This window comes from Bolinopsis microptera, chromosome 1 (assembly GCF_026151205.1).
Source record: "Bolinopsis microptera isolate Bmic1 chromosome 1, MBARI_Bmic_1.0, whole genome shotgun sequence".
Classification (NCBI taxonomy): domain Eukaryota; kingdom Metazoa; phylum Ctenophora; class Tentaculata; order Lobata; family Bolinopsidae; genus Bolinopsis; species Bolinopsis microptera.
In genome coordinates this window covers 22,437,718-22,460,572 of record NC_087072.1, presented here as the reverse complement: position 1 = coordinate 22,460,572, position 22,855 = coordinate 22,437,718, and the positions used below count along the sequence as shown (strand labels likewise).

The 22,855-nt window shown below is 39.9% G+C and overlaps 2 protein-coding genes across 2 annotated transcripts in view; one reads left to right on the top strand and one right to left on the bottom strand.

Annotated features, from left to right (window-relative positions):
• The window catches only part of LOC134824793 (tyrosine-protein phosphatase non-receptor type 4-like), a 118,860-nt gene that overhangs the window by 53,307 nt on the left and 42,698 nt on the right, over positions 1–22,855 (top strand). The gene's annotated exons all lie outside the window — the stretch shown is intronic.
• Positions 1,694–21,656, bottom strand: LOC134817866 (actin-binding LIM protein 3-like). The gene is made up of 8 exons (XM_063827588.1): positions 21,474–21,656; positions 20,377–20,519; positions 17,396–17,588; positions 17,048–17,170; positions 5,958–6,101; positions 4,725–5,858; positions 2,924–2,980; positions 1,694–2,699 (listed from the first exon to the last, which is right to left on the bottom strand). The coding sequence occupies exons 1-8, from the start codon at positions 21,642–21,644 to the stop codon at positions 2,547–2,549; spliced, it is 2,118 nt and encodes a 705-aa protein (XP_063683658.1). The 5' UTR covers positions 21,645–21,656; the 3' UTR covers positions 1,694–2,546.

The following is a 22,855-nucleotide window of genomic DNA, read 5'->3' as shown; positions in this document are numbered from 1 at the left end:
TAGATCTGAGTCTTGTAAGCAATGTGTCTGAGAAATGGGAATAGCACGGTCGTGTTTAGTGCGACCCCGGGGACCATATACACGTTTATAAGGCACATCCTCTAGGGTCTGGGATCTGGTGGTTACTAATCCTTGTTTTAGCAATGAATCATATGCCACATCTACAGGGTGGATATCGACCCAATACTCCTCATCTAATGATATGCTCGACAGCCACGAGTTCCACATCTTTTCCTTGGAATAAGAGTCGTTTAGTAGTAGTTCGTCAGAGAATAGATCCTTGTTTTTGTTTAAAAGAAAATGTGAACCGCTGTTTATTGAGGAAGAAGCTCCACAAATACCAGAATTAATTCTTTGGGTGATATTATTTCTTTTGTCTACATTCAGATTTAAGTAGCTTGATTTGTCTAGTACTTCCACCTGAATAGACTTCATCTTTACAAATTTGTAAGGGATGATAAACGTCACTAAATCAGTGTCTGGATTATCTTCTAATTTGAAAAATGAGCATTTTTGATCTGACATCACTGAGAATTCAAAGTTATCAATGCAGAAAGAGATGTCTGATTCGAGTCCTTTTCGTGGGTAAAATTGAGCAAAATGAGCGTCTGCAACATTGTGGGAGATTTTCAGTTTTACATCTAAACTCAGTAAACTGAGTTCAGTCCAAATATCATAAACTACCAAATAACTTGAAGTTGCAGTGATCAGCTTATCTTCAATGATAACAGCGCTCAGGAGCCTCTCGGTAAACTCAAGATAATCAGTAGGAATAGTACACGGTGTGTGAAGATCTGTTTCGTTGATGAAGTGGATGGCACTGGGTTCAACAACAACAAACCACTGTTTGTACTGTGTAAACGCGACCCGTTCCACCGGGGTCACCCTCCACAGTTCCGATATATCAATAAGCGGTGTAATTTCTCCTTCATCCCCACTTACCGATATCGTAGAAATGGTGAGAATGTAGATATTATTGTCCTGCCCCTCAAACACCGACAAGACATGTTCATCAGATTCGTGTAACAGTTGTTTCTCATACTTTCCAAATATTTTCCTTAGCAATATCACATGATACATTGTACAGATGATAACGGTATTGTTACACCCAACTGATATTCCAGTTACAGACAGCTGCGTTTCAAATACCTGTGCATCTGTTATGTTGGGAAGAAGAGCTACTTCTCTAGCCACATCAGTCTTCTCGCCAGTCTCGGGAGAAATTAACTCAGGACCAGTAAGGTTTAGAAGCACAGTGACAGTGTTCTCCGATGAAACATATATTATATCACTGCCATTATGAGCGATTAGAACCCCTGGTGACAGGTCACTAGAATCTTGCTGATCAATGTGGGGAGAGACCAGATTCTGGATAATATTGACTGGGTGTTTGTTGCTCCACCGGTAAGAATGTATGTTATGTGACTTCACTGCTGGTGTCCATTCCATCCTGTCCTAGTAAGTTTATAAATTGTCTAATATTTATAATATTATCATATTAGTTAACTTTGTTAACATTGTCTGCAGTTGTACATGAGGGGCTTTACCTCGATTATATAAAGAAAAAATAAATTTCGATGCCAGGATAACTCATGGCAAATATAATCCTTATAGCGACCTAGAAGTCTTGCTGATCCTTGACTTATTGACAGAAAGCAATGAGAGGAATGCACTATTCTAATAAAACACGGACTTAATAAAACATTCCAGAATTTAAAAAGTACAGTAGCATATTTCACTAAAAAAACTAAACTTCTCCAATATATTCATTATCCTTTACTAAACAAATCTAATTTGATCACTTTTATACAGCGTTATGTTTTAGAACTTTGATTATAATAAAGATTTAGTCACTTAATTGAAATCAACAACGTCATTATTATAACCATATCAATATAACATTATAATAATTTTTCAAGGAACACACATTTGTCCGATAGCGCTATATAATGTAATATTACACAATAATAAAACCTCGTGTTCTAACTCTTGTCGCTAGTAATTAATCTCGTTTTGTAAACATTGTTCGTACATTGTCCGTGAGGAGCGGGGAATTGCATTCCTACATCGCCAATACATCCACCCTCATTTCTACAATATTATGTTTCAGGTGTAATGCCAATACATCCACCCTCATTTTTACAATATTATGTTTCAGGTGTAAGTGTGAATGCAGTTTTCGCTAATATGTCGCGAAAGAAAAACCGTAGATCTGTTATCACGCCCAGGAATATAGGAAAAGGAAGGAGGAAAAATCGGCAAAATGAAACCTTTGGCCGTGCTTTGCCAACATGACAGCGATATAAAATCTAAAAATATAAAGTAGAAAACTTATTCTAAAACCGAACGAAAATAATAAATTAACTGCCATGGTGGGTGTGCTGTGGCGAGACCTCATAAGTCACGTGTCAATATACTGTACATCATTTATAGTCCTACAGACCCAAAACTATGTACAATTTTTGGGTCCTCGTACTTTCCGCAGAAAATGTATCTATTTTTGAACGCTACTCCTCATAAAAGAGATCACATAAAATGGTCTATTATTAGAATAGATGCAGGTTCTTTTTTAAGTTCGTTTTCTTCCACAGAGGTAACGAGACGAACTTCTCAGATGACATGTGGAACGCTGCCTCGAACTGATCCTCAGCCAGATAGTTTTGAAGCTGAGAACGGTCGATGCCTTGGGGTAGGCGCATCTGAGGAGATACATTTCGTTAGTCACGTGACAGATCGATATTGAAAACTTACAAAATATTAGAAAGTGAAATAATCGGTGACTAAATTTTCAGATTCAAATTAAATATTGCTTCTCTAGGAGAGAAGAATGGTGTCTTGTTACAACATAGCGTATTAATACCGCAATAAAGTTTGACAGTAAAGTTGAGATCACAACAACCAGAAGTTAAAAACATAACCACACCTTTTGAGTTTGAAGGATTGAGATATCGTAGGTCTCTTGGTAGTCGAGATAGTCGATCTGAAAACAGGATTTATTAGGTATCTTCGGTCAAGTAAATGGGGAGAGAAAACGTACAATAACTGAGATCATTTCTATAAGGAGACATTTTTTATGGATTTGCAAGAGTCAGTGGGGAAGATGAGGTTGGGTGGAATAATTTAGTGGGTGTGATAAAATGCTTGTTATGGAATGAGGTGTGAGTTATGCTGAGCTCCAATCATCATGATTGTTAGAATAGGAGTCATGAAGTCTGAGAGTCCAACATTGTTTTAAAGATTCAACTCCCAGTTTTACATTCGAACTTCTCGAATACCGCACAAAGAATTACACGCTGGATGTACGTTTACCAGACAGTACTATGTTCACCTCGGGTTCGGTTCCATTCTGATCAGCTGGTAGAGCATGCTTAACCACACGATCAACGACACGAGCAGCACTGCTCGCCCAATCAACGTCCTTCTCCTCGTACACCTTCAAAACCTTGTTAGCAGCCTGCAACCTGATCTGATCCATTTCTGTTTCCTTGTAGGCTTCGGGTTTGGGTTTTTCAATTTGATCCTCAATGAGTTTCAGTGTATCCACGTTGGGAGTAGTCGGAGGGGAGGGTTTCTTGGGACGACGTTCAGCTGGAGGGCTGTCCGGTAGTGGAACTTTGGAGAGAGTTTTAGGAACACTGTAGTTGGGTTGACAGCTTTTAGGTTCGTCTTTCCATGGGTTTGGAGGAGGAGGAGACTCGGATACCTGGGTCTGTTTAACTCAATTTTCACGAAAATTTGTATCAAATAGAAATCGAATGAGTCAAAAACGATACGATCAAAATTAATTTGTTCATCGTTAAAAATTCGTAAAAGCTACTTAAACTGGTTAGAAAATGAATATCGTTTGAATTTAACCTCATTCTCAGGGTTCTCTTCGACACCATTTGTTTCGGTTTTGCCATTCTCAATTACAGCATCAACCAACCCATTTTCTGGATTTTCTTCAACTCCATTTTCTTGACTCTCACCATTCTCGACCCTATCATCAGCCAGCTCAACATAATCACCACCATCATCAACCACTGCTAGTTCTTGTGGTTGTTCTTCATGTGGTTGTTCTTCTTGTTGTTCTTGCGGCTGTTGTTGTTGTTGCTCCTCTTCTTGCTGTTGTTCTTGCAATATCTGTTGTTGCTGTTTTTCCATAGCTTCAGCTGAATCGCTTCCCAGGGCCATCTCAAGCATTGCACTCAATTCTACGTAATCATCATTATCAGACATTATAAAAGCAAGTATAACAAAACCTCTGCTGTAAACGCAAAACAAACTAAATGAAATCACAGCCAAAGTGGTTTAACTGAAGGCGGTAGGAATACATAAACCTAATATAAGCAGAGAGAAAATGTAAGCAGAGAGAAAATTAGATTAAATCTACTCAACCAGCAGGAATATGACTGAAATAAACGGACAGAAACTCAAGGATACGGCACAAAGTACATATTTAGGCAAACATATTCTACAGAAAGGAGTGGTATTTGTAACGCGTTACACACAGGATGTCAATATATATAACGGCTAAGGCTATGAGGTGCGAATGTTGTTGAGAGGTGAGCTGTAAAGTTGTAGATGCTGATTTTGCTGAACTAAAGCACTTTAATAGAGCACTTTTAAAGGGCTTGATTTGTACGAATTCCCGACAGGTGAAAACACCCGCAATTTACACGTGGCGGCTAAACCGTAAACGAATTAGAAAGCAGTATAAAAGAGAGAAAGAAGCTATAGTTTACCTGCTCATCGTCAGGTTTGCTCATTTCATCCATGAGTTTGAGGATGGGCGAGTCTACAGATCTGAGTGTCTTCAGGGTGGCACTGGGTGACGTGTCGGGCTCTCCGCTTGTCTTCATGGTGGGCTGTACGATCATCTCCGGCTTATTGTTGTGCCTAACAGGGCTCTTTGAGCGGGCACGAGGAGGTTTGGCGGGAGGATCACTAGCTTCAGAGCCTCGATCTGAGTTCTCCGAGTCAGTAGAGAGATATCGCCTGGAGATGGTGGGATCTACTTTGTTCTTGCGAACCAACACAGCGTTACCCATCAACTCACGCTCCTTTTCCTGAGCTAACCGCAGTATCTCCTTTACAGAGAGGTGTTTCTCCTCTTCCTCCTCCTCCTCCTGTTCACTGGTCAGGGAGCCTCTACCGTTCTCCTTGATCATTACTGTGTCAGATACGTCTCCGAACACTTTATTAGATTCCACATCAGATTCCACTGTAGTGCTCTGTGGTTCTGATACGGATCCTCCCTTGGGAACACTACTTACCGAAGTGCCTGACTCGGAAATTGCAGATTCTGTTATTGATTGACGTTCAGGAACTGGAGGTGGACATTCTTCCTTTTCTTCTTCTTCCGGCTTTGAGATTGTGCTGGCAAGAGATTCTGATACTGATAAAAGTTTTTTCGATGTTAGACTCTGACTATCGCTATCAGACTGTTTTGGTTCAGGACTGGGGATGGATCGAGGTTGGACGGGATGTACTGGTACGTCAGGAGCAAGTTCGTCGAAATCAGAGTCATAAACGACTTCTCTACCAGCTTCTTGCAGCACGGAGAGGTCCTCGTAATCAGACAATATAGAAACTGAAGATTTTGACCTATCCCTAGTATCATCAGCACAGAGTCCCAGAGTCCCATTATCATGCCCGGCAAGTTGGTCCTCTAGAATGTCCATTAGGGGCGTGTCTGGAGGCGGGGTGGAGTCGGGAGGTCCTGGAAGGACAAGTTCTGGTGGTGTTTTCTCCCCTTCTTCTTCTCCTTCCTTTTCCGACTCTTCTTTTTCTGCTTCTACTTTTTCTGCTTCTTCTTTTTCATCTTTTGACACCTCAGATTGATCTTCAGCTTGGGCAACTGATTTTTGCTCTTCTATCTGAAACAATAAAGGTTGTCATGAAAATTGAAAGATTTGACACAATATACGGATGTGAAATATAAATCTGTAAAAGCAGTTTAACCCTCGTTTACCCACCACATTGTCAGTAGTCTCATCGCAGTCAGTGTGCCAGAACAGTTCGTCCTGCATAAAGATCTCCTGACCCTCCTCAAACTGCTGCGTGCAGATGTAGCATTTTAAACATGAAGTGTGGTAACTGTTTCCGCCTGCTTGTAACACCTGGAAATGACAGCTGGGTTATGAGAGTACAAGTAAGTTCCAGTCTGGTTTGTGGGTATTTTGGAAGTGTTGATGTTTTGATAAATTTGAGTTGGAACTGAGGCGTGAACAAAACACAGCAGGTCAGCCTTGCAGTTACAGTTCAATTATTGGACAGGAGGACATGACACAAATTACAGGTAGGTTGGCTCACAATTACAAATAACATTATGTAAGTCTTTTATAAATTCAGTACCTGTTGAATTTTACAATTTAACACTTTACGAAATTGTTTTTAAAGCAATCCAGGGATGTTTGATGTTTAAACTGGTTACCATGGTTACCAACACGGACAGATTTATTCCGAGAGGAGACAAGACAAAGACAATAACTCATAATATTCAAGAAATTCGGTTTTAAATACAAATATTACAATCCAACCATAATTTAAAACGTAATTTTAAAATCAGAGTTCAAGCAATTATTGTTTAATTATCGTATATTAAATAACTTAGTTAACGAAAAATAAACATCATAGTATAACAGTTACAGAGTTACTGTGACGCCAACAGTTTGCATATGAAAGGATGCATCTTACATAATATTTTCCCTATGGAGTTAAACAAGCGAAGCCATTTTTTTCAACGAATTATGTTATCCAATTCGTGACGTTAATCTAGTTGAAATTTGGAATATCTGAATATTAATTAATTTAAGCCCGCATAGAGTGTTAGTCAGTCAGCACTGCAACTGGACTAATAACTTGCAGCTTTTAGCGCATACACATAACTACACACAGTATGATGTCGAGTCAATTAATTTTAGCATGAAATATTTCCAACACAAGTTCGATTTACTTAAGCCTCACAGCATAGCCATTAGAATAGTTGATCACAGATGTTTTCCTGTCCTCCAAATCATCAATGTCTCCAGAGACATGTCTTGAATATGCAATTCTCCGCTCTGAAGTCTCCCCAACTGTTCGGTCTGATGTAGAACTTTCTTCAAAAGTGTCCTGTGCTTCTTCACCCTTTGAGTCTCCGAACTTGTCTAAAGCACTAACAGATTGAGAACGCTGCTTGACAGGAGTCTCTGATCTCACAGGGTGTAGACCAGTGGCGTAACCAGGCATCTGGTGTAGACCTAGTTGATCTATCATACTGTTCGTCCTCTTAACTTTAACTTTACTCCCCGTCTTCTTCCTACGTGGAGGCAGAGCGGAGAGTGTGTCTTCGTTGTGGAGCACGATTATGACAGGAGTCACAACCACGCCGGATAGACACTGTTCTGAACTGGTGCCAGGTGGGGGATTAGATCCATCACCAGGGTGATTAGATCCATCACCGGGGTGATTACCTTTGTCAACACTTGGGAAACATTTGCAGGGCGCCATGTCCTCATCTACTACAGACATTCCAGGGAAACAGCACAACATCACCATCTGTAGAAACAGTAGACTGAGACAAGCACACATCAAACAAGTAGAACAGACTTGTTTAATGTTTATTTTTAGTGACAGGAAATGCTTTCTTTATGAACACTAGATGTTTGTTTCTCACGAAGTACAGATCATGTTTAAAGTTCTTTATCAGACGGAATTGGACCAGCTACTTCATTGTTGACATTGAGCTGTTTTTATCGGAATGAACTGTAAACACGAGAAACATCTGACCTAACACGGGTCATCATTGTTCATGAATAATGGACAGCTATGCCTTCAGGCCGACTGTTCTGACTCTGGCCTGGAATACACGAACTTCACATGAGCTTTATGGGTACTCCCTCTTCAGTCTCACCAACAGTTCTTAAATATTCATATTCAATCATGTCTTCTTTTATCTTATCCTTTTCTCCGGTTTCTCCTTCCACACCAGCTGGTGACGATTCCGTACTGCCATACGTTGGGTGAGAGTCAAAGCTTTGACTCTCACCCAACGTATAATAATTATACGTTGGAGATTCAGGAGATTCAGGGGATTTAGGAGATTCAGGAGATTCAGGAGATTCAGGAGATTCAGGAGATTCAGAGATATCATCAGAGTTATGATATTTGCAGGGCATTAATTCTATGCAAATGCGTATAAAATTTCTAGCCAAAATGGATACCAATATCCCTATCACATTCATAATGGAAACACAAACAAAACGCAAGTTCAAGAACTATTTCAACTGCATTCCTAGTAACACAAAATGTATTGTTTGTTTTTCACATTACGTGTAAGGCTCTTTATTTGATGGGTCTGAAACTGTGTGCTGTATTGTTAAGGAATTCCAAACGAAATTACACAACCCATTATAAACAATGTAACAGTGATGAAACAATATATCGAACAGCTATGCCTGCTTCCTGACTCCAAAATCACAAACCATGGCTTGAAACACGCAAGTACGCACACTAAAGAAAATCACATGAGTTTTATGGGTATTCCTTCTCTAGTTCTACCTATAATTCTAAGATAATCATCTGTTGAAACTTCATGTTTTATCTTCCCCTTTTCTTCCACTTCGGAAGTTGATGGTTCAGCATGAGTTGGGTGATCAGAGGTATGACCAGGAGAGTCATAATCAGGGAAACAGCACCACAATATTCCCATCAGAACCACAAGACAAACAAACAGCAGTTCTAGAACTACTTGTCCATTTCTAGTGAACTTGAAATGTATTGTTTGTTTTTCTCATAGAACTCAGACTATGTGTAAAGCTCTTTGTTGGATTGAACTGAAACTGTGGTGTTCTATTGTTGAGCACTGCGGATACACGACATGGAAATGTTGGAAATGTTGGAACTGTTGCAATCAATATAAACATTAAACACGTCTAACATCAGACATTAAACAACTCGTTTCAAACATTGTGGCAGTGCAGTAAATAACGACCAGCTATTATAATGCCTTCTTCCTGATTTCTTCCTAACTCAAAAATTAATCACATGAGTTTTATGGCTATTCCTTCCCTAGTCCTTCCTATAATTTTAAGATGTTCATCTGACTTCGGTTGTTCTGTTATTGTCTCTTTTTCTTCCTTTTCTGTTTGCGTTTTAACTGATTCTTGAGCTTCTGATTCTCGTACTGATCCATAAGCCTGATGATTTGCTTCAAGATCAGCCACAGTTTCCAGGTTTGATAAAGAATCCTCCTCGTCTGTAGGCTTCCTAACAACTACGTAGTCTAATTTGTTGAAACAAACTCCGATGTATATCGAAAAAATGTGTCCCAGAAAAGACATTCCATCGCCGAACCAACTGAACATTGGAACCAGGCAATCCAGCGCAGTCAGTGCTGAAAATTTAATTCGGAATCTTGACACTGTTTACTCTGGTTTCCTTGCAGAAGTCTGATTCTTGACAGATGACCACTGGTGACAATTTCTAGAAATAAAAAGCCGGTAAAAATTCAAGCGTGAGGAATTTATCAGCTTATTAAAGTTCTACATAGTTAATAAAAGTATTATTAAATATCGTAGCGACAAGGTACTTTAATAACTTTTAATTCTAATAATTCAAAATATTTTGCGCGGAGTGAAAGATTTTCCGTACACAAAAGTCAGACTGATAGCGGTACAAGTAGTAACTATTAATGTAACATTGTGCTTCAACTGATATGTAGTTAAGGCACACAGAGCATTGCACAACACACCGAACGAAACGCTGAATATACCCTACCACGACAATACTACGTCACAACAACTCCTTATTTGGATAACATTCATACCTTATATGGGACCTTGAAAACTCTTAACAAGGCCTCATGAAATGTCTGTTAATAGCTTTGTTAATAGCTTTGTTAATATACGTTTTAGCCACACCGAGCTGAAAGGGATATCATTCCCTCCATCACACACACCCAAAGTTTTACGTCACAGCTGCAGATGTTATCATGAGTAACCCAGGTGCAACATACAACGACCCGATACCAAACTTGTTTAAAATTCATTGACGACATAACATTGGAAAACTTAAAACTGACCGTAGTTCCGATCTGCCTAAATTTCGTAACAGTTAAGACCGGACGGAGAGCGTGCTTTAATGCTGCACCTAGATATTAGTTCAGTCATAGCTGCAAGATTACACACCCTCCCGGCAAAACTCAGCTGAAGACCAGTTGAGAGCACACGATAAGTAAACAAAAGGGATGGGAGACAAAGGAAAGTGAGTGAAGTGTGCTCCAACTTGTAAATAGAACAGTGAACACCTGGTTTAACGGTTAGTGAGGCTCGTGATATTATGTATTATATAATATTGTACAGTAAAAACTCTATATACCCTGCTTCCCTAGTATACACTATACCGTGCCTTCCTATACAAGTATACCGGGCCTCTTCCTTTCTCTCAAACTTGTAGTTTATTAGCTCGTGTTGTGCAAGAAATGTGATTTATCATAGATAACATCACATTTGGTGGTGATTTTAGTCCATAATCCATATCGAGCTGTATTCCACAATACGACACAATATGTACTTATATTAATTGGGGGGGGGGGGGGGGGGGGGGGGGCTAGAGATACTGGGGACTGGAATTTAGTGGTGATTTTAGTCCATATCAAGCTGTATTCCACAATACGACACAATACGCGCATATGGGGAGGGGGGGGGGGGGGCTAGAGATACTGGGGACTGGAATTTGGTGGTGATTTTAGTCCATATCGAGCTGTATTCCACAATACGACTGGAATTTGGTGGTGATTTCAGTCCATATCGAGCTGTATTCCACAATACGACACAATACGCGCATATGGGGGGGGGGGGGGGGGGGGGGGGCTAGAGATACTGGGGACTGGAATTTGGTGCTGATTTTAGTCCATATCGAGCTGTATTCCACAATACGACTGGAATTTGGTGATGATTTCAGTCCATATCGAGCTGTATTCCACAATACGACACAATATGCGCATATGGGAGGGGGGGGGGGGGGCTAGAGATACTGGGGACTGGAATTTAGTGGTGATTTTAGTCCATATCAAGCTGTATTCCACAATACGACACAATACGCGCATATGGGGAGGGGGGCTAGAGATACTGGGGACTGGAATTTGGTGGTGATTTTAGTCCATATCGAGCTGTATTCCACAATACGACTGGAATTTGGCGGTGATTTCAGTCCATATCGAGCTGTATTCCACAATACGACACAATACGCGCATATGGGGGGGGGGGGGGGGGGCTAGAGATACTGGGGACTGGAATTTGGTGGTGATTTTAGTCCATATCGAGCTGTATTCCACAATACGACTGGAATTTGGTGATGATTTCAGTCCATATCGAGCTGTATTCCACAATACGACACAATATGCGCATATGGGAGGGGGGAGGGGGGCTAGAGATACTGGGGACTGGAATTTGATGGTGATTTTAGTCCATATCGAGCTGTATTCCACAATACGACTGGAATTTGGTGGTGATTTCAGTCCATATCGAGCTGTATTCCACAATACGACACAATACGCGCATATGGGGGGGGGGGGGGGGGGGGGAGGGGGGCTAGAGATACTGGGGACTGGAATTTGGTGGTGATTTTAGTCCATATCGAGCTGTATTCCACAATACGACACAATAAGCGCATATGGGGGGGGGGGGGGGGGGGGGGGAGGGGGGCTAGAGATACTGGGGACTGGAATCAGGTGAGCCTCTCTAGTCTCTATCTGTTTTCTATATCGTGCACTTTTCGTTTCCCCGAGTGGGCCGGTATATGTCCTTGCTGTACGGCAGTGTTAAACAAGGAACTGAAACCCAGGGGTTCCGTTCAGGCCCTTCACACTTTGTTTCTGTATAGTTCTAATGTACCGTCACAATAGTGACTTTAAATATAAAGGTTATAATATATCATTATATTTTTCTGATGTTAACCATGACAGCTCTAGCTCATGATCGTAAATTAATGTATATATTAGTTTAATTTTACAAAAGTATCCGGAGTTAACTTTTTAAATGATAACGTTAAACTTTTGTTATCTACTGAATTTTATATTTTGGGAATTATTATGAATGGCAATTATCGGAGAAAATAATCCTAATAACGGACAATAAATTTCTCGTTTGATGCAGTCCTGCCGATGGCTCGTGTTATTGAGTCTAATTACCCTTAAGGCAAGCTCGTGATTTTGGACGCATACTTCCCGTCTGGTGTAGAACATCAGGGGATGGCGATGAAGTATACAATTGTCAAATATTTCCGCGCATTTTTTATCATTCGCGCCGTGCAATGTTGTAATCATCTGTGGATATTTTTGACTGCTAGTAATTCTCACAATGCTGAATATTTTAGGCTCACATGATCCAGGGAAACCGGACAATTTATTGAGTAAAATAAAATAACTATTATAAAGCTATACACATTAACATGTCGTACTCAACATCACAATTTACATTAACTATCGAGTATTGGTATGACGTACTGCACCCTAAACAGTCCATTTAGCACAATTATTATTATGTACAACAAAGTCTCACTAACAGCTGATCTTGCTAACTCCTGGACACTATAATTACAGGGTCAAAAATAATCGACAATAGTTGAATAGGATTATGACTTTACTATGGCTTTGTCAAAGAACTTGTATGATTCCAGCAAATCGATTGTTCTGGAAGACCGTGACAATTTCTCCCGTTAAGGTCACTAAATAAATCTCAAAAGAGCTCTCTATTTTCGTCCATAAGAGAAGTCGAAGAAAAGAATGCTGTGAATTTCCGTATCTTCCGTGCGAGGTCCGTTATAATGGCTGTAATAAAATGCTGCACAAAGCCAAAACCATCAATCAAGTGTCAAACTTCTCTTTGATCTTCAATGTCTTTATGCATCCCAAGTTACGCATCACTTCTTGCCAGTTCGACCATTATTATTAGATTCCAAATATGAAAATAATCTGGTCCATCCTGACGTTCCATTCAGTTCTTCTAGAATCTTCGGTGTGTTATCTGATTTTCAGGGTAGGGGATGTAACATGGTGCTCAATCCATAATCTTGATAGGAATACCTTCTCTGCTCATTCCGATAGTAGTTCCAATTTTCACATATTTCTCATCACTACTGATAGCGTCCGTTTCCAGCGCTGCCATTGAAAGTCCATACTTGGGATCTGACTTGAGTTTTTCTTCGTCTGAAACCTCGTAGTCCATGTTTTTCAAACATCTGGAGAGGTAAAAACCAACACATCTGAGGACTACCCTAGCACAATCTCCTGCGGTAAACCGCTCTCGTCGACGGTAACCTTCTTCTGTGAATATATGAGCAGTTTCACTGTTCATACTCCAATCAAAACAACCAAGGGAAACAGCACCAAGGTGGCCTTCTTTTCTTTGATTCACACCCCAGAAACAATCCCTCGTTTAGTGCAATTAGAGCCTTTCAGTGGCTCTTCAACAAGAGAAGAGAACACAAACCAATTAGGTAAAAATATCCAAACAATAGAAGAAAGTTCTACACCCACACGGTGATACCCGTGTAACACATATCACCGGAGAAACCGAGGCGCTCACAATACACACAGCCTGACTGTATTACTACAGCAACCAATTCGAACAAGTTGACTAAGGAGAGTGTGAGAGACTGTTAGTACAAGCGTGCTACTCCATTGTTATTCGATCCGGCTTTGAGGGCCTCCGCGCTGTGCACATGGAATGGTGTGGGCGCGGAGGATGGAATTTCGGGAGATAAAAATAGCGGTACTTATCTTGTAGAGAACCTAGAGATAGAACCATCTTGTAACTTATGGAATCACCTTGTAACTTATAGAACCACCTTGTAACTTATAGAACCACCTTGTAACTTATGGAACCACCTTGTAACTTATGGAACCACCTTGTAACTTATAGAACCACCTTGTAACTTATGGAACCACCTTGTAACTTATGGAACCACCTTGTAACTTATAGAACCACCCTGTAACTTATGGAACCACCTTGTAACTTATGGTGCCACATGGAAATTTGAAGTTTGGTTTTTCCGTAGATCAAGATGTTGGAATGAAGAACAGGGTATTTTGGGGAAATTTTGCCATCTGAGATCACTTTTTAGTTTGGGCGATGACAACCGAATCACCTCAGTAATGACAATATTTGAAGTGTATCGTATGTTTTCGCACATTTGCTAGCAGACATTTTTTTATGAAAAACTTGTTAGGCTTCAGAGGATCACAGTCTCTCACGTTAACAAGACAGGCTCGTCACCCTACTTGCCGTGATGTTTTGCTTACCACCATGTGAAACATACCAGAAAGTAAAAAACGCGGGTAGGTACAAAGTACAATTATTAAAAAAGTAAAAAAATACGAGAAGGAAACGGAGATTTGAGGAAAGGATTACGTACGGAGAGAATTGTATTGGAGGCTGATCTTACCTTTTTTATCTTCTTCTTGTTGAAGACAACTTTGTGTTTCTGACCGGGTTTACTATGCTTGTGTCCCATTTCAACCTCATTAGAACTGTACAAAGTATTTCTTAGTAACGCGTGGTATTTCAGTAATAATCACGTGAAGACTGACGAGTATAAAGTATAAAGTATAAAGTATACTAATTATAAAGTATACACAATAAAGGCTATGAAAATTGAAAAGGTCCAAGGTAACAAAAAACTACCATCAAAACACAGCAAATCAGTCAAGTGAGAAATGATAAAATTCAAAATGTGATGGCCTGGCTCAAGTAGCCTGAGACCATACTACATCAAATACCAGGCATGACAAAGAACGCAAGTTTGACACTACTGACCGCATCTCATTGCGTTCCATTGGGATCAGGCACCGAGGCAGCGTACAGAAAAAGCGATAAAATCAAAATAAGCGAAGTATATACTAGCTGCAGCGAGTGTGGCTTCGTATTGCTATTAAGCTTACGTTCCTTCGGACACTCACGGAGGTGGTTGATTGAGCTAATTAGTAGAAACACAGGACGAAGACCATGCTTTCTGACAGCCCTCTTACAGAAGACACTTGAAATGTTGGCACCTGATAAACTCCCCCGGCTAAACGTTCCCATATATGGTCACGTTATTCTAACCCTATTTCAATAGAAAGCATTATAGGAGTCTAATTCGCGAGATATGCGGAACGCGGCTCGCGCCTAAAGAGACTTAAAACCCCCGCGGAGAGACAGGGTGAGACTGTACTGTACAATTAGACAAGTGCATTCTTCCTAACACATAGTCCGTAACACACGGCAAACAAGCAACACACAAACAAAGAAACAGGGCACAAAATGTCAGGGGAAAAAGCTGTCACTGGGATGGGAGTAGTTAAAGTTTGACAGATCAGAGGGGTGACCTGGCCAACAATGCGACTAGTTCAGGTATTCGGCAGAGGAAATGGAATGAGAAAAATTTCTAAACATAGACCTCGGAGGGTCGTGTAATGGTTGGCATGTTGAGAGAGACTGAGTTGGGCAGGAGGTAAAACGTCGCGTTGTGCAGTGGCGATGACAAGCCAGCCGAGCCGAGCGGGAGCGTACTGAGGATGACGCACACCGACCACCAGCTGTAATGCTATATAACAATACACCAGGATCATATAGCGCTTCTGGGATCCTTCCCAGGGTGGTAGCAGGATGTACTCGTCTCTTCAGAGGAGAAACTTTAGCAAGTGACGTAGGAGATCAGGGTAAGGGGATGATGTTTTTTGCGACTGTCTTACAATCAACGTGTTGACAACAACAGTGCAAATTTAATTAGGTAGACGAAAATTTAGCTTTTAACGGAGTTTGACGTCGACCGTGCAGTGTAGAATGTAGAACTAGATACTGACTAACAAACACTTATCTGCGCTAATATTCTATCCGACTACTAACTAGGAAAACCCTTTGTTGGTATAAACAATTTTATTACGTTGACCTTAATGTAGAACTAGATATGTATTATAAAAAGTAAACCAAACTAAAGCAAGCAAACCAATCTAAGCACAAGAAACAAAAATGTAACACAAGAAACGAATATGTCGCAGGTAGAAAGAGACTCTGTTGCGGCGGAGTCGCTCGAAAAAGACAGTCCAAAATTGGGCAAATTAAGGAGCCTTGACACAAAATATGCATGTTTAATTTAGTGCAAGAACAGCTGACTATATAAATTGTGGTAACTGCTAATTGACAAGGAACTGTCAGCTGACTTCATTCCATTGCCGAGAGCACGTGACCGGACTGAGAAACGACTAGCTACTCCAAGCCGCTTCATAACCACCCACTAATTCCGCTTCCAACAAGTTTCACAGTATTTAAATTTCCCTTACTACAATGAGGGCGAGGACTGTTTTAGAACGACTAAACAATTGCCTAAAATAAAATTAGCGGAAACGCCTGCACTCGCCTATTACAGTTTACAGACGTAGAGAAAATATGGCGGCACACTAAAAGTGCCGTCCGACGCAGAGGTTATTACATATATACAGAGGTTATGTCCATTAATGGCGGCAAACAAGTCTCGGACAAGAAATAAATGTGCCGAAACGGAGGACGATGAAAGCCAATTATCAATTATTTAGTCAAGGATATGTCACACAATTAGTTAACGGTATTGCTCGTATATTATTGGGTACCATCACTTGCATATTATTATTATAACGTGCAGTGCTATGGCTTGGGAGGCCACTACTTATCCGACAACTTCTACCCCAAATTACATGTGATCTAAAATTTCCTGACAAATTTATTGTAATATTCCGCTACGCATGTTGTGTTGCGAGAAAGATGGGAGATCAGAAAATGGAAACATTCCGACTAACAGTGAGAACAGACAGTACAGGAAGGTAAAAGAGACAAATACACGAGCGCAATGTACCTTGTAGAAATGAACTCTTATCAGTACTGACGGGCTGGTCACGAACGTCGAACGGTACACATCAAAACAGACAAACTTGACACCCCAACCGTGAACCAATTCAGGGCAAACATCAAAACGAACACACATACTAGCGCGAAAAGTTTGCTGAGAATTAAATCGGAATATATCTAATATAAAAACAAACATCTGCAACGTATGATATATTACAAACCTTGCCAAGAATGAACTCGGAGCAGATATTACAGCACTGGCCGTACAACGTCTGATAATCTTCTTCACAGTACGGAACTCCGTCTTTACACATGTATTCGCCAGTCAGCGGCTTCTTGCATTCCTGTAAGTCACGCCGTAATCAGTAATCAGTGTCCGGGTCTTCAGGTTCAATTCAGACCTTTTATAACGCAACAGTAGCTGCAAAATTATCTGAGCTTTCAAAATTTATGGATTTTTAGATCGACGGATTATTAAAAAGAAATGGTGGGATCAGAGAGGAAACTTTTAGATTTACTTCAGCAGAATTGTACAAAGTACCACATAATACCAGCCTACTAAAACCCACCTGACAAGTGAAACATTTAATGTGCCACTCCTGTTCCATGGCGAATATACTCGTACCCACGATCACCTCATTACAGGAGGCACACAGGTGTTTGGTGGTGGGTGTTTTGACACCCGTCACCTTGCACGTGTCGCATAGTGCCTGCTCTTTCTCAAATGTTATTCTGGAACCTTCGTCAAACCTTCCGCCGCATCTGGGGTATTCATGTTCTACTTTCTGTTACGGTAAGGTAACGATATAATGAAAGCCAACTGTGCACAATGGAGGCGGAAAGAGCGGGAAACTTAGGTTCTGTACCCAGGATTGATAACAATCAGGATACCATATATGGTGCCATTATGCATGCGAATAATATGGCACGTGCATAATCTCTATTATTTAGTATTACCCTTATAATATATTATTATTGTGCTTATAAGGACTGTTAATTGTTATCTATCCCGGGTACACAAACCAACATTTTCCCACTCTTTCCGCCTTCATAGTAATCCATTATATCACTAGTATGTTCATTATGCCGAGTAACAATTACGATGATCATCCATTGACCATTTCCTTGTTAAATAATTATAATACTGGCCTTGCTGCAGGAATGAACGATTATTAAGCTTGTTGCTTCAATAATCCATAGTAATAAACAGAAAATGTTGCCGTTGAAACTTGTAACTCCTTATTTGGTGCTCGGTATTACCGGACTAGACAAGTGGAATTCTTGGTCATCAGTATGTTGTCTGAGGTGCTAGCTATATAGCGCAGTTAATGTTCAATAGTAATTATTGGTTAACATAATTAAAGAATTATGACAATTTCATATACTAATGCGGTGACACTTGATAGTGGATAAACAACAATTTGTTGTTGTATAATTATCAAGTACGTCTAAGTGTTAACATTTTGTTGGATTCAACTCTCCTAAGTAAAGACTAAAGAGTTATGATACAACGATAAAACGGACCGTTTTTATACCAGAATTTTTAAAGATCGCCGAAATCAAAAAGTAGCCGCTAGTTTAATACACCGATTAAAATAAGCGCCGCAAACTTATCGGAAATAAAAATAAAGTTTAAATGTGTTGGTTATTTTTTGTTAGATGTTGCACGATTAGCTCTTAGGACACGCTAGGATTACCTCCTTCGTAGAGTCATAGGATCCTTTTTTATTTTTGATCTAGATGTGTCACGATCCAGTGAACACTAACTGATCTAAATTTAAGGATCAGACTTTGATATTTTGTGTGGAAATACACAGCCTTTTAAGTGCCTAATTTTGCAGTGAATAGTAAGAATTCATCATCGAGAAACCCTTCGCGAACCCAGTTAAAGGTCGCATCAAAAATTTCATAATTTAAGCACGATTAGATCTATATAAGGCAAGAAAATTTAGTAAAATCGAATAAAAAGTGAGCTACGGGGACGCTGCGTCCGGAGCCGCCTGCCGCATAGGGTGCACTTTTCATAGGGTGCACTTTTCGGCTTTAGAGTGGATTACCTGGCCGCGTAGGATATCATTAGGGGTCCAATTTGTATCATTAGGGGTCCAATTTTTACCGTTACAAGTACAGATTTGAAGCATTTCTGGAACATGCACGTACTTTTTAAATCGAAGTAATACACGTATTTTTAATCTGTATTTTCTGGTATATCCAGAATGTTTTGAGTTTATAAGAAGGGAGATGAAGCTTACAAGTTCACTATGTCATTCAGTAAACATTTTTTATATATTTTTAAACTTTGTGTAATTGTGTTGTATATTTTTTGTTTGTAAAAAAGGATTAACATACGATTTTCTGTCAACAAATTATATCTTACTAGGGGTCATGGGATCCATATATAATGTCTTTCTTTTTTTCAAAACTCACGAGAATAACATTTTATTACACGAATCAATATTTAAATCCAATAACTCCTTTTATGGGCATAATCTATACTTTTTAATTAACACCTTATATGGGCATAATGTATACTTAACACGTTATATTATATGGACATAATTTATACTTCTTATGTCCTTATATGGACATAATGTATACTTCTTTTAGGTACTTCATTTTCAATAGCTCCTTATATGGACAAAATAGCACGTTTCATTCTATATAACCCTGTAATTAGATTGATTTTCACCTTAGGACCCTGAACACTGAACAGATCATAAAGTCATGTGATAGATCCAAAATAAATTTATTAATCCCATAGCGGCTCACCTACCATATAACACTTAAAGGAACAAAACCTGATATGTTACTAACTTGGAGCAGGTAAGGCATGATATGTGACTAACTTGGAGCAGGTAAGACATGATATGTGACTATCTTGGAGCAGGTAAGACATGATATGTGACTAACTTGGAGCAGGTAAGAAATGATATGTGACTAACTTGGAGCAGGTAAGACATGATATGTGACTAACTTGGAGCAGGTAAGACATGATATGTGACTAACTTGGAGCAGGTAAGACATGATATGTTACTAACTTGGAGCAGGTAAGACATGATATGTGACTAACTTGGAGCAGGTAAGACATGATATGCGACTAACTTGGAGCAGGTAAGACATGATATGTGACTAACTTGGAGCAGGTAAGACATGATATGTGACTAACTTGGAGCAGGTAAGACATGATATGTTACTAACTTGGAGCAGGTAAGACATGATATGCGACTAACTTGGAGCAGGTAAGACATGATATGCGACTAACTTGGAGCAGGTAAGACATGATATGTGACTAACTTGGAGCAGGTAAGACATGATATGTGACTATCTTGGAGCAGGTAAGACATGATATGTGACTATCTTGGAGCAGGTAAGACATGATATGTGACTATCTTGGAGCAGGTAAGAAATGATATGTGACTAACTTGGAGCAGGTAAGACATGATATGTGACTAACTTGGAGCAGGTAAGACATGATATGTGACTAACTTGGAGCAGGTAAGACATGATATGTGACTAACTTGGAGCAGGTAAGACATGATATGTTACTAACTTGGAGCAGGTAAGACATGATATGTGGTAGCTCTTGCCCTTGCCCTGTATGGACAGTCCCTCCCCTTCAATGTATTTCTGACACAGAGTACATAGTGTCCCAAATAAAGCGTGGTAGTCTTCCGCGCAGTAGTATTTCGCTAACTGAAACAAGAAATTGTTAATTGTTAGTTTAATTTAGCGAGGTGCTGCCCGACCTCCTAAAAGGCGGACACAATATATAAAATTGATATAATAGTATAATGCAGTTGTCTGCCTCCAGTTGTATTCATTAAGCCCAAATATAGGATTTGACTGGAGGTGGTATAATAAACTGAGTGCACCGCCTCCCCCCTGCGCACACCCCTGAGTGCACCCTCTCTCTGTAACCAGGCAACTGATCACGTGATCAATGTTATTTATAACTGTACACCTTTCAAGGGCTCCCGTCTTACTTAGAAGTTAGGACAAGCGTGGATTATTAAGTTCGAAGCATAATAAATAAAATTGCCCCTAATCCCCCCTCCCCCCCCCCCCCCCCCCTAATCATCAGCATGCATAATTTAAGATTTATCTGGAGCATAAATGAAATATTGATATTATGATATGACTCTATAAAATATAAAAGATTGATAAAAGATTGATAAAAGAGTGATAAAAGATTGATAAAAGATTGATAAAAGATTGATAAAAGATTGATAAAAGATTGATAAAAGATTGATAAAAGATTAATTAAAGATTGATAAAAGATTGATAAAAGATTAATTAAAGATTGATAAAATATTGATAAAAGATTGGCAAAAGATTGATAAAAGATTGATAAAAAGATTAATTAAAGATTGATAAAATGTTGATAAAAGATTGACAAAAGATTGATAAAAAGTTAATAAAAGATTAATTAAAGATTGATAAAAGATTGAATAAAATATTGATCTGATTGTTTAAAGACAAATCAGTGCTAACAATTCCAACGGTTATTTATTACGTAGATAAGCATACATTCGGTTCATTATACTCGGCAAACAGCTGATGAATAATCTGTATAATATAGATATAATGAAAATTAACACCGTAGAGAAAAGTAGATAATAAGAAAAGTAGATAATAAAGGCGGCGTACCTTAGTAAAGAATCCAGTATTGACGAGCTCACAGCCACACTCTGAGCAGGTGAAACAATGTATGTGATAATGAAGATTAGCTGCTACCTTGATAGCGTCACCTAGCAACACTTCCCCACAACTCCCGCAGTTTGTAATCTTGTTCCCTGAGCTAACTGTCCGACACCCCATTACACATAGCTTAAAATAATAATCGGTTAATTAATCGGCTAATAAGTAACTGAATAAACCCCAAATAAACGCTCATTGAATACTCGTATCGAAAACGAAAGGAAAATGCTAATGAACCTACTGTACAGTGTACACTCGACCATTATTTTATCACCTAAATTGGTATCTTTAGTTCTCCACCACAGTGCGAACCTTGTACACTTGGTATCTTTAGTTCCCCACCACAGTGCGAACCTTGTACACTTGGTATCTTTAGTTCCCCACCACAGTGCGAACCTTGTACACTTGGTATCTTTAGTTCCCCACCACAGTGCGAACCTTGTACACTTGGTATCTTTAGTTCCCCACCACAGTGCGAACCTTGTACACTTGGTATCTTTAGTTCCCCACCACAGTGCGAACCTTGTACACTTGGTATCTTTAGTTCCCCACCACAGTGCGAACCTTGTACACTTGGTATCTTTAGTTCCCCTCCACAGTGCGAACCTTGTACACTTGGTATCTTTAGTTCCCCACCACAGTGCGAACCTTGTACACTTGGTATCTTTAGTTCCCCACCACAGTGCGAACCTTGTACACTTGGTATCTTTAGTTCTCCACCACAGTGCGAACCTTGTACACTTGGTATCTTTAGTTCCCCACCACAGTGCGAACCTTGTACACTTGGTATCTTTAGTTCCCCACCACAGTGCGAACCTTGTACACTTGGTATCTTTAGTTCCCCACCACAGTGCGAACCTTGTACACTTGGTATCTTTAGTTCCCCACCACAGTGCGAACCTTGTACACTTGGTATCTTTAGTTCCCCACCACAGTGCGAACCTTGTACACTTGGTATCTTTAGTTCCCCACCACAGTGCGAACCTTGTACACTTGGTATCTTTAGTTCCCCACCACAGTGCGAATCTTGTACACTTGGTATCTTTAGTTCCCCACCACTGCAGTGCGAACCTTGTACACTTGGTATCTTTAGTTCCCCACCACAGTGCGAACCTTGTACACTTGGTATCTTTAGTTCCCCACCACAGTGCGAACCTTGTACACTTGGTATCTTTAGTTCCCCACCACAGTGCGAATCTTGTACACTTGGTATCTTTAGTTCCCCACCACTGCAGTGCGAACCTTGTACACTTGGTATCTTTAGTTCCCCACCACAGTGCGAACCTTGTACACTTGGTATCTTTAGTTCCCCACCACAGTGCGAACCTTGT

What these genes read in the sequence shown, in the direction of transcription:
- LOC134817866 (XM_063827588.1), bottom strand. Translation starts at nt 21,644, where the DNA reads ATGGGGTGTCGGACAGTTAGCTCAGGGAACAAGATTACAAACTGCGGG. An exon ending in TTAAATGTTTCACTTGTCAG is followed by an intron (nt 17,171 to 17,395) that starts GTGGGTTTTAGT and finishes CGTGACTTACAG; the next exon opens with GAATGCAAGAAGCCGCTGAC. An exon ending in GCAAACCTGACGATGAGCAG is followed by an intron (nt 2,981 to 4,724) that starts GTAAACTATAGC and finishes TCCTGTTTTCAG; the next exon opens with ATCGACTATCTCGACTACCA.